The sequence below is a fragment of the Plectropomus leopardus genome, chromosome 3, assembly GCF_026936395.1.
Source record: "Plectropomus leopardus strain MGB_pleo_1.0 chromosome 3, ASM2693639v1, whole genome shotgun sequence".
Lineage (NCBI taxonomy): Eukaryota > Metazoa > Chordata > Actinopteri > Perciformes > Serranidae > Plectropomus > Plectropomus leopardus.
Window position 1 is genome coordinate 9515643 of NC_142178.1, and position 19289 is coordinate 9534931.

Here is a 19289-nt window from a genome sequence, read left to right on the forward strand (position 1 = left end):
CATATTACTAGTTACCCTGTTAAAATGTGACAAGTAAGGCAACTATTTTAATTACTTAATCAAAGTAAGGTAACTTATTTTATTTAATTAGGCCTACTTTTTAATTATTTTTCCAGCATTTTTTAAGTGGGGATTAAGCTGAAAAATAAGGTTCTGCCAAAAGAGGTGTCGAAAGAAGTGAAAAAAAGTGCATTCCTAATCTGGCATAAAGATGCAAAGCAACCTAAATGTTATATTCTACATATGAACATTTTTACAGAAAATAATGCATTCAGATGTAATAGCCAACATTTTTTAGAATAACTGCATTACTATTATTTTTTGTGACTGTAACTGGTTACAATTATTTTGTCATTTAATTACATAAGATTAGTTGCTTTCCAACACTAAAAGGGAAAGTGTGATTGATTCTTTCCCCCCTGGTTATGAATCTACATCTCCTGCCTTTATAGCTGTGGTGTGATGTGTATATCATCCAAAGGGAGATAAACAAGTGCACACACACACACACACACATACAAATGTACCCGTTTTATCCAAACATTTGTTGTGTTACTTTTAGCAGTATAGTAGTAGTGGCAGTAGTAGCACCTGATACTAAAACCACTGTAGGATTTTGTCCAATGACAAACTTTGATGTTGTCCAGATCCGCAGGCTACACCTTTCTCTGTCCTCCTCAGCACCCAACAGACGCCTGGCAGGCGGGCTGGCGGCCAGGCAGAATGGCAGTAGGCTGGCAGGCTTAGCCCGGGGCACCATCTCCAGCAGAGCCAACTCTGACCAGCTGGTCCAGACTAACACCACAGAGCGAGCATGTACCAGCGTATCAGTGGGGACGTAGATGTTAGCCGTGGTCCAGACACCCTCACACCTAGTGCCTGACACCTACAGCACTAAAGCTGCACCGGTGGGATTTAGGTGAGAAGACTGTGTCTGGTCTACAACTTAACAGGTCATCACATTTCTCCTGGCCGTAGCCTGTCACCATCCCAAATTTCTTTCCTGAGAGTGCATGATGGACCCCTATTCGCTCTCACTCGCTGATGCCAGAATGAGGGAGCCTGATCCGCAGTCCAGTCTGGTCCAATCTACTATGGCGGTTTCGCTCCAGCACAGCCCCAAGCGGCTGGGGAAAATCTGGTGGACCTTCTCTTCCAGCACTGTTCGGCTAGTTAGTTAGCTTAGCACTGTTTGGTCAGAGCTTAAAAAAGAGAAGGACTACACAGGAAGTCAGGGTCAAAAGGTGTGCAGCATCAAAACCATCTTACCTGGGAATATTTGTTTTCAAGCCAATTACCGTGAGGCACAAAGAACCACACCTCACATGGTTAATTAACCATCTCAGCCAGTCTACACAAACATTTTTCAAAGTAAAACTTCCAAGTAAATGTAAATCCTCTATCTATAATTCAACTCCCCCTTGATACACCTTGATTGAACTGATATTGTTTGAGCCCCCCACCACCACCTCCTCCTCCATCACGCACACCTCCCAACCATTTCCACGTCTGACAGTTAAAAGGCCTACACACAGAGAGAAAGAGCAGGCAGCTCATTGTGCGTTTTAAAGCGCTAACTAGGCCACTTAGCACCCCGTGACGCTGATCTGATCCCCGAGGCGCTGAACTTGGCAGCGGGCCCTCCTCCTTTCGCTCCTTCCTTTCCCCTCGCCATGGGAACCAGGCCATCCTTAATGACGCAGGAGTGCTTCGCCGGATCCCACAATGCAAAAGGGGCTGACATCTGTCTTGCTAAGTGGTGCACTCTCTTGTGCACCTTGTTTGTTCAATCAACAACCCCCCCACCACCACCACCACCTCCCTCCCCTCCCTCCTCCACCATACACATTTTCTTTTTATCTCCCGAAAAAACGATTGGAAGAAGAGCGGTGCAGAGTTTGGAGGGAATAGACAGTGTAAGATAGTGAGATCATGACTCTCCCTTCACCAGCGTCATCACACGCACAATGCAGATTATTATAGACAGCAACTGTATAATGACGGAGATGGATGACTACACAGAGTGCAGTTTATGGTTATGAATTACTCAGTTTCTGGCATTTTACAACCTTCTTCAGCATGACGAATGAGGGTTGAGAAAGCAGAATTTGATCACTGTCAGCACGGCTGCACAAGTGTCCCAGCCTCTCCACCTTGTGCATATTTTGAGAAAAACACTGCCTGATTAAAAGTGGCCCCTAATTCCTCATGGTTAAGACCTGGGCAAATATTTGTCCCATCAATCTTGGAAAATATAGCCATCAACCCAAGATGTTAATCACATGCTAATGGAATCCAAGGGACTCAATGCACCCCCGTAGTGCAATGAACGCTTTCACTTTTTCAGAAAGCCCACGTGAATGCAAATGGCCATCTAAACAGTCATTTTGACAGCATGCCAAGGCATCGTAAAGAGCCCCCTTCTTTATGCTCCTCTGGGAATGTATGTAGGGATGTGTGGGATGAGTTCACTTTACCAGGCCCAGGTGCCAGGATATAAATGAATAATAGGTTTTATGGGCCCTAACTGAAAAAAAGCACATACGCACATAATCACACATGTCCACTCGCTCAAGTGCATCTGTGGTGAATGATGTTCAAATTCCCACAACTACACTGAAAAGAGATTGGGCATGAGAATAGGTGGTTCCTATACATAATTCAGGGGTCCATGCTGAAACAATTATGTTTGCTTACTGCTAAGTACCCGCGCTCAATAGCTCGTTTGCTCTCTAGTTTGGTGCTTTCAGATGTAAGTGCTATGTGCTAAAAGTCGGTGGAACGCGGCTTTTTAATAAAATATAGGGAGCCGACACTTGAGCACTTGAATGCGAGAGTGGGTGAAAAAAACAAAAAAACAAATGCTCTTCATGTTTTTACTTGAGCTTTGCATGCAAACTAAATTGCACTTGTAAATCTAACTAGTGTTGGCAGAAAACTAATTAGCAATGCCAGGCAAAAAGGACTGTGTACAAATAGGACATTTTAATGACAATATTACAGAGCACAATATTTCAGTTTAGATTAATCTAAACACATTTTTTTGTAGAACACAAGTCCAGTGTGGATGGCTCATGTGTTGCATTGGAAAATTGCATGACCAAAATATAGGTCATTTTGTCAGCAATCAGTGCTGGAATAAACCACCACAGTATTTTACTCTGAATAATACATTCAGACTCATAAACACACATACAAATACACATACAAATACCTATGTAAATATTAATTACAAGTGTCTACATAATTACTTATTATGTAAAGCAAAGTCCAAATCATGACAGTGATAGTATGACGAAGAAAGTTGTTAGCCTAATTGGAAATCTTTATGTACACCCAGGGGGGCAAGTTTTGTTTCAGCATTGGGGGGGGGGGGGCACATATGGAAGGAGGTTTTAGGGGGCCTCAAACAGCAAATTTTCAAGCACCAAACACTTAAATCTTGCACTGTGGTAAATATTCATGCACAACTGTGCTTTTTCTGCATGATTTTTAGGGGTGGGAATTACCAGAGGCCCTCAATACAATATTATCACAATCCGTATGTAACAATGCAATATTGCTGCAATATTAAATATTTTGTGATATGCTGAGTATTGCAAATTATCTAACCATCTGTCTATCTATCTATCTGTCTATCTATCTATCTATCATGCTAATTAATTGTCAGCATTTGTTTTAATAATAATAACATAATATCTAATAAGATCAGTTTTCGGTCTGTCCATCTTCCTTCAATCATTTTTATTGCGGTAACATTTATCTAGTTGACTAAAGAAGGCATTTATGTTATCATTCTAGTAGGTTTCTGAAAGTTTAATCTGTATTTCCAAAATAATAATTTATATAATAAATCGTTACTTGGCATCTGTATATAGATAAGATATTGCCGCACAAAATATTTTCATACTATACTGTATCCGTTTTTTCTCACCTCCGATGAATTTATGGTGTAAATGTCTTTAATTTTGGCAAAACAAAAGCCCTCTGCTACTTTGGTGGTTTTATGTTGAGACAAATTCATATTAAGGGAGACATATCTTAAACTTTGCCTGCAAATCTAACACAGTTACAGGTGTGTGAACGCTGCAGCCTCAGCACTCTTCTCCTCTCGGCTCGTCTCACACTTGCACTCCTCCACCACCATCACCCGCTTCTCCCGCACCTCGACTCCACAGCGCAGGGGCACAGCCACAGTGTGAGCTTTTGATGGGGCACAGCGGGAACAAGGGGCCCACTGGTGGAGGGCCCCTTTTCCGGAAAACTCCCCTTCAGATGGGACGAACAGGGAGCTGCACTGGCCGAAACACAGCTTGTTGTGCACTGTCACCACGTTGCATCCGTCTGCTGTCACGCGCTGGGAGGACGACAGAGAGGGGCAAGATCAGGCGATATAGTGTCAGAGTTAATTTACCTCAGAGGGTGTTAAAATCAGCACGATGTGTTTATGTAACTTCACACCATCACAGCTAATCTGCCAGCAGAGCCATAATCAGCTTTATGAGTGAACAAACATCTCTGTTATTGCCACTGAAAAATAAACACTGCAAAACATTGCCATCTTCGGTATGACTGTGTAAAGAATTGCTCATTTTAATGCACATGTCCATGTGTTGCACAGAAATCAATTTGGCAGAGAAAGGACAGAAAAACCTGGTATGATGAAAAACGTTTGCCTCTTACCTGAGTGAAAGGCATCGCAGTGCAGGTCTGTTTCGTGTCCTTCAGGTTGACTGGCAGGGACATCTTCTCTCCTTTATTTATGGCCCTCTGCCACATCTGCAGGCCTTGCCTCTTTTTGAGGTCCACCTCAGGGGGGCTTTTGGGGCGCAGGTGGTGCAGCGGACTCACTGGTGTCCTGGATGCCGGACCTGGACGTCCGAGAGACAAGAACGCAGGGAAGGACAATGTGGAACCGAGGGAGGGGGCTCTTCTGGGGGTCGCTCCCCCTCTGATGAACCCTGACTGGGCCAGGATGTGAGGGTCCAGCTGCACAACCTTAACTATTCCCCGGACAGGTTCGTTCGGTCCACTGCCAGATGATTCAAAATCAACTCTTGACCCTTTAATAATGTTGTCAAAAGTATTGTGAGGGAATGTAAAAGCTACAGCTGTCCAACTTGACAAAAGGAAAAGGCTGAGAGGGAAAGCCATTCTGTAACACAAAAAAGGACAGTTTTCAAAATAGAAATATAAATTGTGCAAATTGTTTCAAAAACAGACTAAACTTTTAAAAAGTTAGCAAAAATTGAATTTAAAAAATCCTTGTCTGGTTGTATGGTCCAAGGTTCCAAATGGTAACCTTGCTGTCAGTGCTTTTGTCAGTGTGTTGGAGGGAGGCTTTTATATAGGTGGATGCCAATTCTCACCTGTGTTTTAATGCAAAGAAGGTGTCGCAATTCCCACACCAGACCAGACATCACACCAAGCTTAAAACTCCAGGTCGTGGATGGTTGCCAAACTGAGGGGATTTTGGTTTCAAGGTGAGCATAAAAAAAAGAAAGGAAGAGAGACCATAAAGACATCTCATCTGTGGAGAGAGTTTCATCTCTGAGATTTAAAATAATCTGATTTCATGGATGTAGATTTTTTTCTATAAATTTTAGGAACCACTTTCATTCATATCCAAGTTATGAAAAAAAAATCTAAAATACATTTTTATTATAAATTTCCAAATTTTGAAAGCGATTATTTTCCTTTAAAGCCACAACAAACCCATAGACTTCTTATGCATCCTGCACAGTAATTACAGATCATTTGAAATCATTAAAGGGGAATTACACCCATTTTCAAAATTCATCCAAGACAGTCCAAAAATATCAGTATACATGAAAAACTCTTCCCCAAATCCAAAACCTAGGGTGCTAAAACTCAAATTTATGATGTCATGGGGTATAAAGTCTGGAGCTGTGTCATGGACAATGAATGGTTAGAGATGTTGTAAATGACAGTGAGAGCGCCCAGAGAAATATTCTGAGTATACAGATGCATTTTTTGTTTCAGAACTGTGAACACTGCAGTAGAATAAAGTTCATTTGGGTATAAAAGGAAAAAACAAGTGGGTCAACAAAATCAGTCTCCAATCCATTGTTTTTGGAGCAGCTATAGACTGTGACCTCACAAGTTTATGACTTATTTTTCTGGTTTCTAGGGTTGTGCAAGAGTAAATACTGATTGAACTTTCCTGAGCAATGGAAATAACATACTGGAATTCTTGATTCAGGTAGTGTTCTCCCTTTAAGATACGCAAAACACGCACTGAGGGAATTAAAAAAATACCCAACTTGCAGACGAATGGCTTCTTTTTAACCATTAACTGAAAAACAAGAAACTTGATATAGGAGATAAATGTTTTACTAAATTGAAACTACATCGCATCCCAGCACACAGCTCCAGGAAGACTGCTATAGTTAAAAATGCTGTCTGGTAAACAATATAAAGGCCCTTCTTTTTCAGCAGGTCTTCCTGTTACCTTTGGCTGTAAAGCAATAATGACTTTATGCTCTCTCGGTAAACAAGCCATCTCCTGTCCGTTTATGTCCACAAGCACCTTTACAGCCTCACCCTCCACGTTCCATCATTACACCATTAGACTTCAGTGCGCTCTGTCACCCGTGACCTGATCACACACCGGCTGCTGGAGACCGCCCAGATGACAATGTCATGGTAGAAACAGTGTTTGACTTTCTCATAGAGACCTTGGTGTTAAGAGGCACTTTTTCCCTCATTGCCTCTTCTCCTTGTCTGTTTCCTATCCACTTAACATTATGGTCCATATAAATGGAAGAATGGGAAAAGTTAATGACTCAGTATTTAATGTGAAGACTTTCTCACCAACACTGACCCTGGACACAACACACTGGCTGGTGAGGTCTACAGTTTCAACTTGATCATTCATATTGCAATATATAAAGTGATATAGTGTGTGAAGAAATAATTTCCTTTAGCTGTAGAATTAATGTTTTCCACAAGAGGGCAGAGTTTACAAAGTAATGTCTCCTCTGCCCGTCCTGCTGCTCTGTTCAGACAGCCAGTTGTCACTGATATATGTATGACATTTAAAAAAAGTTAGCGCCTAGTTTAGGATAGTTTTACTCTTTTTCAACAAAACACTACATTATTATGTTGACTTTTTTGTTAACATTGCAAAGCCTCTGTGTAAAATTTGGAAAAACAATGACAATGACAGCCTCCTGACACAATTTAATTTGACAGCTGCTGAAGCCCTCAAAATGATGATGAAAAATGAGGGTGAACTATGTTTAGAGTTGAGTTCTTAAGTCTTTTTGGAAAAAAACAGCTCAAACACACCACTTTCTCTCAGGATTATTGACTTTAATTTGCACAACTTCCTCCTATTTGCTGATATAGACACGGGTAATATAGTCAATAAAACTGGATAAAAAGCCTGTATGGTGTAATGCAGTGATTCTCATATTACAGCCAAATGTAGCCCAAGTTATGTGCAGGTTTGCCCGCTGATCATTTTCTGATTGACTATAAAAATAAATTAATTCACACTGAGAAATTTTTTGTACTTTGAATGCAAGTTGGGTGCCAGAGTGCATCTAAAAGGATCACAATAGAGTTTTTTTATTATAAAAAAAAGGAAAGAAATGCTGGAAGAGGTTCCCTCAGACCCCCAAATCCTAGAAACGCCTCTTGCGTACACCTGACCTGTGACAGGCTGCTTTAAATGGATTTGCCTCTTTGCAAAAAATGAGTGAGGACTGCAAAAGGTCAAAAGGTTAAAATCAGACAATTCACTCATGATATATACTGAAAAATATAATACATATTTGTTTATTAACTGGCCCCTGGCCTCCTGTTTTTTTGCAAAATGGTTCAGGAAAATACTCAATTTAAACTACAGATTTTTGTGCTACTTTTTGATTTTTGAACAAAGACAGTTTTCTTTATAATAATCTTTGTTTATTTGTCTAATGCTAGCTTGCTGTTCGGGCATACTGTATAGTCTGTAGATAAAACAAAATGTTAAAACTCTTGGGTGTCCATTGCATAACAGCACTGAAGACGTCTCTTTAATCGGGTTACACTTGATGCTGAGAAAGTAGTGAGCATGTTTGATTCTAACAATATGAGCTTTATGTTTGGATTTTACTTCCATTAGAATCTATGAACACCCATCATGATGTTTCACAGTTCCCACATTACTGAAGGAAGTCATTGAATTATGACCGATTGCATGACTCACTAAGCAGCACTTAAGAAATTTTAACCCTTTGAAACCTGGATCGACATTAGTTTCCTTGCGCTGCAGTTGCCTTTCACAAGAATTTAAACCTCCAAAGTGTGAGCAAATTGGCTTGAATTCTTTCAAAAACATGAGGGGAAAAGGCAATCAGCAGTTCAGCAAGAAATGCAAATGAAAATAGAGAAATATTAGAATGAAAAAAATAGGGAAAAATCTATAGCTTAAATTATCATCATTATACATTTACAACCCGCGACCCGACCCTGCGACCCGACCCCTGATAAGCGGAAGAAAATGGATGGATGGATGGATACATTTACAATGATCTTACAGAAAGAATATATATATATATATATACATTCTTTTGCTTATTTTCATTTTTACTTATTTATTTTATTTGTTTATTAGTGCTACTTTTAAGGTTTTAATTTTTTTGTAACTTTTTATTAGTTTTCTTGCTCGTTTTTGGGTCATTTTTTGTTTCGTTTAGTGGCAGGTTCAACATAAAAAAAATGGTAAAACAACAATGGTAAAAATATAAAACACATGTTGTTGGGAAGAGTTTCATTTTACTGTATATAATCATATTAATGCACAAATGAAGTATAATAAATATATAATATATATACAATATATAAATTTAATAAAGTATTAGTATGTATTCTACAATGGACGCACTTTGAATAGACAAGAAACCTGAGAGTGGCAGCTTATTACTGAATGGTAATAAATTATTCAGAATATACTCATACAAGTATGAAGTGCCACAGTTCTGGCTCACATCTCATGTTTACTTCACTTATTGCACTCTACGCTTCAAGTCCAAACAAACAGACATCAACAATGTCTAACCCAGAAAATAACAACGGAAAGTGTAGTCACATGTTGAATTTAACTGCCGTTCCCACTGTTTTATGGTGACAGTAAGAGACACAATGTTTTCAGATCGTGACGCCACTGAGGACGGTCATCAGGTAACTGTTTCACAACATGTGACGGGAAAACCTGCCACTTCAGCAGCCAGCAGTGAGCACACATCAAACTTCACTGATGTGTGCTGACACACACACTGTAATAAACCCTGTTTGACGTAAACTGTCCTGTAATGTATCAGCAGCAATTAACCTGTTGGACTGTCATTTATAGACACTGTATATAGCAAATTAAAGCAGCTTTGACCAGAGGGTGAGACCATATGGAGCACACTCACCTTCTCATTACCCCATGTGGTTTAGTAGCTGCTTACTGATATTATTTATATCAACACACAGGCTGTTTAGGAATGTAATGGGAATAAAATGAGCTTGTAAATTGGAAAGATTGGAAGGTGATTGGAAGGATATATGTTAAAAAAAACAAAACATAGAAATATGAGGCATTTTAAACTACACAAATGTTTATATGTGCCATAAAATCACGTGCCTCCTTTTATTATTCAGCATGTGCACATTAAATGTCAGTAGTTCCTCAAAGGTCCAATGTGCAGGATTCAGGAGGATATACTGACAAAAATGTAATAATAAGCATAGTAATAAAATATTCTTAACAGTTTACATCACCTAAAAACAAGAATTGTTTTTTTTTTTTTTTTAACCTTTAGAATGAGTCATTTATATCTGTGTACGGACCAGGTCCTCTTTTGTGAAGTCTGTTATGTTGTCTCTACAGAGGCACAGAACAAACAAACCAATCTCTGGCTCTAGATAGTTCCATTTGTGTTCTCACATCAACCAGGATAGTTCTCCTAAACCTTTATGGGATGAGTGTCCGTTGGTTGCACTCTGCTACCTCACCACTAAATGCCACAAAATCCTAGACCTTGAATCTGTGAAACAGACCGTCATTCTTGACCAGTGCCAAAGTTTTTTTTCCACCTTTAAACCTAAATTAATACATTTTTTGGCCACATGGGGCAGCAGTAACAAGCTATAAAAAGAAACAGACATATTACCACCTTATAAAGTTGATATGGCGAACGTGCAAACACACAGTGGCTTATTTATCTACATGCCAAAGACATGACAGCCAAAGACATGACCTAACACACAAACATCCCACATTTACTAACAAAGACCATGCTAAAGACTGTGCAACGCATTTCTCTGATATTCTGCACAAAAGTGCGGGGTAAACCATTTTTCATCACGTGCAAGTTGCTGTGGAACACAAATACACCCAAAAATGACTGAAACGCATTGACAACAGACATGCCATCATAAAGGAGGCTGATGCCACCAGATCTATTGCAAGTTTTGAAGAATCAGGTTGAGCTAGTTTAGTTATGCACTGCTAGAAGTAGCGTTAGTGCTGTTTAGATCACAGAGTGATAGAGGGGTGCTTGAATGTGTAACAAATGTGTATATTTGTGTGGGTGTGTGTCTGCATGCATATGATAAAGAAAATAATTTGGGAATAAAAGTCTTGATTTTTGTTTTTCAACATTAGTTGAAAGCTTTATTTCACCTTTTCGGTTAGGTTACTTAGAACACTCAGAACAGTGTGGTGTTACAGTCACTGTAACAACTTTTCGTTGGTTTTTTAACAATTATACAGAAAAAAGGCAACTACTTTTGCAGTTTGCACAAACAAAATGCTTAAAGTCATAGCAACATACACTGCTTAGAGTGAGAGCTGACTGAGAATGTACAGTAGGTCCTAAACTCAGTCTCTTTTTATTCTTTTTAGCCACTAAATGTATGTTAACGAGCTACTTGCTACATATGTCTGATTACTGTGTGGTGCTGAGCAGGTTGTGTGTACAATGGGTTTTTAAAACATTTTCTTTAAAAAAAACCAAAAGTACCTCTTGTGGAGGAAAAGAACGCTAAACGCAAAAAGAAAGAGCTTACAATGAGTCATGTGATCCACTCTTTATATAAAACATTGACTATTGCTGTTTAAAGGAACAGTTCAGCAGTTTGTCCGGAATGCTTGCCACTTGTGGTATGTATTTATATAATGCTATCATGGTAGAAGATAGAGAGTGAAAGCACTTTTATCCTTGTTGCTGACATATTTTCCCATGGTGTGATAGCATGTTATTGTTGCGCGCTTATCTTCAGTAATAACTGTAAGTGAATTGCTTTTCTTGTGTGGGATCAGATAAACTCAGATAAACAACGGAGGAAAATTCCTCACTTAATTAATTAGAGTTCAAATTCTCATATGTGGTTCTCTATAGTTATGTGTTTACGCTTTGTTCACTCTAGAATTTATATAGGTGGTAAATTAACAAGTAGCCTCTGACAGTTTTACTTTTAATTTTGATAGACCAAGACAAGCATGCATGTTGTATGTAACATGTTTGCCAAAATAAACATGCCAAAGAATCAGTGTGTAAATAAAAGATTGTGATATTTATTATTTCAATATGATCAAACATACAAAAGTAAATTCATTATATTACAGTTTGCAGTGAATGTGAGGGACATAAACAACTGACACGACTTCACCCTGTGCATCAGCGTCACATATTAATAGCTATATGTATCAGCTCATGCAGCAGCCCTTCCAAAACATAAATAAATCACAGTATAAATGTGTACATATAGTTTTAAAACTAAGAATGTGTATTAGATCCATTGACTACCTTTCCACCTTCAATTTTAACGCGTGTAGAGCATTAAAAGTGTTCCTGTCTGACAAACTGTCAGTTTTGAATCAAACATAAAAAAAACTTTATACATAAAAAAACAGCTTACAAGTAAAATTTCTCCACCAATTACAATGTTGTCGTCTCATCCCATACAGGAATCATCACGCTTTGGTGCCAATTTTCTTGTAGAGAACCATTGAAACCACCATGGCAGCAATCTGGAAAGACAGCAAGTCATCAACACGTCATATAAACACGTTGTTATGGCATCTGAGATACAAAGAGGTTATTTAGGCTTTACAAAAAAATAAGAGTCTATATGATATATGATGTAGAATTTCACATTTCTGAACAAGCCATGCACTTAGTCACAACTGAGCTATTTTCATGATTATAATGTAAATAAATTACAAAAACATAGGTTAATGGTTCATAACCTTTTTTTTAAAACTTTCTTTTAAATTGGCAATTCTTTGGCCTTAATCTCATATAATAAACCATGATATTCTGGATTAAAATTAGTTATGCTACCATATTTTGCTTCAACGTTGTAAAAATCTGAGATAAATTTATTTTCCCAAATAAAAAGATACTATGACCTGAACTGAACCCTGCAATAATTAAACTGTCATGCATCCCAATATATATTATCACCTGTTAAGTTGATTTGTTGAACATGCTGGCAAACAGTTGCTTATTTAGACATTCAGCAGTTACAGAAAAACAATATCACTCATTTAGAGGAGTGTTTCTGGCCACTTGATGAAAGTCCAATATTCACTGTCTATTAAGCTGTATTACTCCTGAGGGAAATATCGGTCTTCCTTTGTTACAAAATGCTCCACTGTGCTCACCAGGCAGTCGCTAACTGTGTCTGTTGTTTGGTCCTGAGCAGATAGTGTTCAGTCATTTTTAAGATTGTTTTTTTCCTGAAAACAGCTGCCTGCTACATCTGAAACAACACTATGAGAGCAGTGAGACTGAACCATAACAGTAGAGTTGCGACACCTAAACAATGACCTTAAACTCAGCATACAACTCAATGAAGCCAAGAGAAGCTGCAGATAATAAGGAGGCGATTACTTTCTGTATGTTCACCTCAATGAACGACCCCTTTCACAATATCGTTCGATAAACTGTTCTTACAAAAATAGTGAATATAGGCGCTTTAAAGGTCATAATGTCTCTACAGCAGGAGTCTTTGATGTTTTTTCAGTTAAAGGACCCCTTCACTAAAAATAAAGACGGAGCAGGGACCCCTTCTCCACATAGCCTTTTGTATAAAATTGAGTCGCACTTGATAATTCTCTGAATATTTTCTGGTTTTCTCTTGTACCTGCTTGCTTGTTGCTGTTAAGTCAGCAGCACTTGTAGCGTGGCTAGGTGCGTTAGCATCACCCTTTGGTGGTGTGTCAGAGTCTCTGGCTCTAAAAATAAAATATTGTGGCTCACAAGAATGTCTGTACACTTGGAATAATAATACAGCTATCAGCGACTTTAAACAAATGTGGATCAGGGGTGTAAAATTTATGTGTGTGTCATTTGAGCTCAGCTACACAGCTGTAAAGTTTTGTGACTGCATCTTGCATGGTTATGATGCTACCACAGTGACTGTCCGCATACAGACAGACATATAAACACTCGGCAAAGTACTCAGAACCGTTTTTGTGGTGGTTCCTGCTACATCAGGTGTCTCCATGAACACATTTTGCCATGGCGACACCAACGCACAGCCTTTACAAGGTGAACAATAGCAAATATGTCGACGTTGTTGTGGCTGATAATTACTATTCTACATAGTTCAAATACCACTTTGTGAAGCAACTGAATGGTACACAGCACTCTTTTTCGACTGGCATCTGAGAAAATGGCTGTTTGATATTCATACCTCAAGAGCAGCGATTCCAAGAGCCACGGCTGCAATGATCACAGCGTTTTCCTCTATCAGCTGCAGCAGCCTGTCAAAGCAGCCATCTATATTCTGAGGAGAAACATCATGTTTTAGCACAGATAACAAACGGCTTGGTTTGGTTGCTAGCATGCATCGAGAAACCAAAAATAAACCTAGTCTCGTACCGAAAGATGTGCTTGGTTTTCACTGCATACGCCTCTGGTGTTGGTTGCATTGCAACATGTTTCCGGAAAAACCTCTCCTTCATGTTCCAGGTAAAAAGGGGAGCCATAAAAGTCTGTGTAGTTCCTGTACCCGCAGCAAGCAAACTAGAGTGAAACCACAAATTGTTAATCCCAGAGCCAAAAGTCTCAAAAGTTGCATCGAATGTATATCTCAAGGCATTGAGATTTCACTGAACAGATAAAAATACCATACCTCCTCCATGGTTTTGTTCCAGAGAGAGGTCAGACCTTCCCCTTTTCCATACTCATTTCTAATGCTTATTCTAACTTCCTCCTCCAGACTCTCAAGAAGCTGATCAGCCTGAGGGAGACAGGTTGACAATCATCGATCAATTTTTATAAAAGTTATTCAGAGTTTTTAAAATAGTTAAACCTACGCACTGGCAATTATTGCTAAGTAGATCCTGTGAGAGCCACTTACCAAACCCTGGAAGACCAGCAGCACCACGGCTCCTGCAACCTCGATGAGGAAGATAATCAGCACAATGCTGAAGAACTGAATGGGGAGGAAATGATAAAATATACTGTAAAAAATGTAAAACATTTGACTGGTAGCAGTATTGTGTATCCATAAAATGAAGAGCAGATGTTGAGGCAGTTAAAAAACCACAAACCTAGAGTTACACGTTCAAATATTTAACAATATCGCCCCAGAGCCATCACATTCATACCAGGACTAAATGTGAAGCTGCTCTTCTAGACTTCTCTGGTGAAATAATCATTAAACATTTCAACATTTACAGTTACGAGAATTCACATTTAATAGCCGAAAAGTTTCAGATATGCAGGCAGTTTTCTCTGCCCTTTATTTCAAAAGACGCAGGTTTATGCCACCTTGAACAGACCTCATACTACCACAGGTAAGAATTTAATTAAATCTTAAATCAGATTATTTAATTTAATTTAACTGTGGTCTATGGTGTTTTAAGTAAAAAGGTCTGAAAGAACATTTTCCATCTTCAAAATGAAACAGACCAGATATGTTGTCTGTAAATTCTTTTAACAAACTTTTCCACAGGATGAGCATTTTTTAATGAATTCCTGCACTCCCGTAAGGTCCTGTTGAACAGTCAAACATGGCTCACCGTCAGCAGCATACACCTGCTCTCCTTGACAGCTCCGCAGCAGCCCAGAAAGCCAATGACCAGCAGCACGCCACCCACTCCCATGAGCAGGTAGCTGACATTGGCGAGCTGGGATAACCCAGACGGAGCGCCCTCCACGGTGTCAAGTAAACCCAGCAGAGAATCACTGTCCACCTTCACCCACACTCCCACACCCAGGATGGCTGCACCTGCCAACTGCATGATGGGTGAGGAAAGAACAGAGATAATGCATAATGCAGAGAGAGCGGGAGAGAATACAAGGACATGGTGTTAAAGCATGAAGAAATCACAATAAGACACAGACAGGAGTGACATGCTGAAAGGAGTTGTGCATTAAGACACTACAATAAATTTGTTTTAAAAACTAAAAATTGAAAGCTTGAACTGCTGATATGATAACTGATTTGCAAGTTATTAAGAGATCAGCTGTGTGCGTGTGTGTGTGTGTGTGTTTTTTTTAAAGAATTAGGTCAATGTTTTTGGAATTGCGCTTCTTCACTTTCTTGTCAAGCATCAGATGAGAAGACCGATACCACACTTGTGTGGAAAATAAAGAGCTAGCTTAGCTTAGCTTAGCATCAAGACTGGAAGTAGGGTAAAACAGCTAGCCTATCTAACAACTAACAACCCAACAGCTCCTGTAAAGCTCACTAGGCCTAATTAATATGTTATATCTTGTTTGTTAAATTCATACAAAAACTGGAGCGTAAAATGGACCTGGACGTGGATACAGAGTTGCTCAGTGGTACATAAAGCCAAAACAAACAATCTCGCTCTTTGTGGTATGACATTACCCGTAACATAGGCACTGTGGGATGAATAGAGAAGTGCACGAGAGACTTACAGTGCAGCTGAGCAACGTTCGCTGGCCGAACAGCTAACTTCTGTTTTCGCGCTCAGCTAACTTGAATGAGGATAAAATGATGTGAACATGCAGCTTCTCTAGACTTCGGAAATGCTATCGGATCCAAAGGATGAAATCTGGATAGTGAAATGAGTCATTTCTTAAGGGCTTTGACGTTAATTTATTTTTTCTGATTTATAAATGTCTCTTTCTCTATGGGAAAAAGTCTTGGCACCACGAGGGACATGGACGTTGTAATTCCACATGTGGCCACTATGAAAAATTGGCTTCAGACCCTGGCACTGTTCCTGAAGGCTTGGTTATGTGCTAGACACTTGTTGGCCAGACAACTTGTGGAGACTCCAATAGTGAGTGTTTAGAGGTGTTCATGAGGGAGAGACTCAGAAAGAGGCCCACTTCCACATTATAAAATTACCTGGATTTTTTTGCATTAGGAGCCCATAGAGCAAGCTCACCAGAGACTTAAGAAGGCTGAGCGAAACCAATATCCGCACACTGAGTGGTTAACTTCTGGTATAGCGCTCTGCTAAGTTGAATGGGGATAAAATAATTTAATTGCGCGACTTTAGAAATGTTACCAGACTGAGCGAACCAAATCCTGATCACGAACATTTAACTGGGTTGGTAATGCTCAAAATAATATATATCTTGTTATTTACAGAAAACTCTTTCAAAATGTAAGTTTACGGGAAAAATGATACAACGATACAGACAGGAATGTTGTAGTTACACGCTTTGGCCACAATGCACTGTTACTGCAGGCTTGACAGGTGCTGGATTTACCTTCCGACAGGCTGACTGTTTTCTCCATTTCCAGTCTACCAGAGAATCAATCTTCTTGTATAATAGTGTATTTCCCAAAATGTCAAAGTATCTATTTTTGCTGACTATAGGAAGCACACGGCTACTTTGTGATTTTGCAGGTTTAGCGGCAAAATAGAATTTTATACAAAGCCAAAGAGAATAACTTGTGAAGCATTGTTATTATTGGGACCAGGCCAACATGATATATAGCTGTCCAGCAGAAGCAAAAAAGAAACACTTTTTTCCCAACTTACAAAGATGCCGCCATTGAAGATAAACATCATAATTTTGAGAAAGCTGGAGCAACACATCTTGGCGTTTTTTTTTTCTTCACACTGTTAAAAAAAGAGAGAGAAGACAACAGTTTGTTAGTTGAGCTGATAACTAAATGATGACATAACTGGTTACACTTCCTTATTAATTGCCTGGGGGATTTTGGTTGAGTGCATAACTTTGCATTTTACCTCGCACAGGAAAATCAATGATATGGGGATGGATTACAACACAAGTGAGCACCAAGCATGGGTCAGATGGCGTTTGCTTTGGTTAAACATTAAACCCAGTAACTGGCAGGAAAACAGAAGGGGTCTCAGTCGCCTTTAAATGTGACAAGTTTCATGCTGACGTAATGCAAAGTTTCGGCTAATGTGTAAGATAAATTGCTCGTTTTATATCCACACTTTATTTTATTTTACCTTGCCTACGAGTTATTTAAAGGATTACCAAACACACATTAGAGTCACATGGTACATTTCTGTGTTTCCTCTTTGCACAAGTCTCAATCTGTAGCAGAGGAAGAAAATTCACTTCCTCCAGCTCTGAACTTTTGTACTCTTGATTGTAAAACTGCCCAAGCGGTTTTATGTGGCACCCTTCATCAGTTTTACCATCAAATTATAACTCATATCTACATCAGCAGAGACTAAAACTGTCTTTTCTACACTCTTAAAAGTGTTCACGACTTGAAATGCAGTATGCCATAAAATGCATGAAATACAGGTGTAAAAAGGTGTCATGTAATTAGGTCATCAACATGTTGTCATAATATGGCTGCCATTAATCAGATGTCCTTGGATGAGTTCAGGAATTATGGTAAAGTTTAAGTATCTTATCATCTTACTGTTATCTGAATGCCAGTAGCCCTGAAGAGTCATAAAACAAACCCTTGTCCTCAACATACACAACTTTGTATCCATCTCCTGTCTGTATCAGAGCAATGTGCTCACTTTTATGGTTACTGATCTTTTTTCCTTATCTTCCTTATTGGAACTCTGACTGTAATGTTAAGTGGGAAACTACTTGGCAACAATAACCAGGTTTCCAAAAGGCAATAAAATGCTTTCATAACAGCAGCACAATCATATGTTGTTTATTTGGATACATTTAATGGAAGCCCTGAGGCTGCGAAACAGGATAATCGTTTTTAACACAACTTAGAAAGTCAGAGAACATTTAAAGTTCCCTACATTAGCTATGTTACTGGAAATATAACAGCTAAAGGGAATAGATTTCTCTGCTGTGTAGAGTTTTTGGGGTTTTTATATATACTGTTAAAGAGAACTGGATGAAACTCAGCTTTTTCAATCTGGTGGCATTCATAATGTAGTGTTATTATTATTGCAAGTAAACCCATTCAAATATGGCAACTACTTAAACAAAGAAACCACTCTCAGACATAATTAACCAACCACCTCACTTTGGAAGGTTTGATCATGAAAGAAGCATGAAAACATCAGGTATTAAATACAAAGTACTTGTCATTCATCGTCTCTTTCTTTGATTACTTCTTACAGCAGGTAGATGAAAAGTTCTTCCAGGCAAAAACATCCCGGATCACATCATATGTTAAATTGCCATAATAGGTTTTTAGTTGGTTTATATTAAAAATAAATGTTTTTTGTTGTTGTTGTTGACCATATATTTGGGTATCTAATTAAAATGAATTAACGAATGAAAGGAATTAATTCACAAAAAAAGCATGGAGCTCATACCTGTGCAGTTCTGTCCGTCTGTCCGCTGAGGTCTGATCAATCAGGAGTGTCTGCTCCACAACGCTTTCACATGCCCCTTTATCTTCTCACGAGTTTCTCACACACACACTCACACACACCGTCACACACACACACACACATACACACACACACAAACACACACACACACACACACACACTTACACAGATAGGGAAACAGAGTTCATGCCCTACACGTCATTGACTTTGCTTTTCGGGTAGGCAACATTTCCTGGTGACCAAAGTCCCTTTTTAAAATAGAACAGAAACTTTTATGACCAGAAACTTTACAATCGAGTTATGCTTTAAATAACATTGATCTTCATTAATGATTTTTTAAATTTAACATGAAGCTAAGGACTATTTCAGAAAAAGGAATTACATAATAACTGATGGGAATGAAAGAAAAAACAAAACAAAATTAATGAATGTTTCAATTTCTAATAAATGGAAAAACACTTTTGGGGAGGAAATGTGTGACATGATTGATTTGTTGTATAATGACTAATTAAATACTAATGACAGCAGAGCCTAAAAACTTGTAGAGAACCATCAAACT

At 38.8% G+C, this 19289-nt stretch overlaps 2 protein-coding genes across 2 annotated transcripts; both read right to left on the reverse strand.

The window, feature by feature from the left end:
* Nucleotides 1-3935: 3935 nt before the first annotated feature.
* Nucleotides 3936-5154, reverse strand: dand5 (DAN domain family, member 5). The gene is made up of 2 exons (XM_042484495.2): nt 4684-5154; nt 3936-4357 (listed from the first exon to the last, which is right to left on the reverse strand). Exons 1-2 carry the CDS (start codon nt 5152-5154, stop codon nt 4070-4072), a joined length of 759 nt encoding a protein of 252 aa, XP_042340429.1. The 3' UTR covers nt 3936-4069.
* Nucleotides 5155-11544: 6390 nt separating this feature from the next.
* tspan34a (tetraspanin 34a) lies at nt 11545-18853 on the reverse strand. The gene is made up of 8 exons (XM_088075527.1): nt 18713-18853; nt 16976-17056; nt 15032-15247; nt 14368-14442; nt 14140-14247; nt 13887-14030; nt 13699-13791; nt 11545-12028 (listed from the first exon to the last, which is right to left on the reverse strand). Exons 2-8 carry the CDS (start codon nt 17030-17032, stop codon nt 11972-11974), a joined length of 750 nt encoding a protein of 249 aa, XP_087931653.1. The 5' UTR covers nt 17033-17056; nt 18713-18853; the 3' UTR covers nt 11545-11971.
* Between the last annotated feature and the right edge of the window lie 436 nt (nt 18854-19289).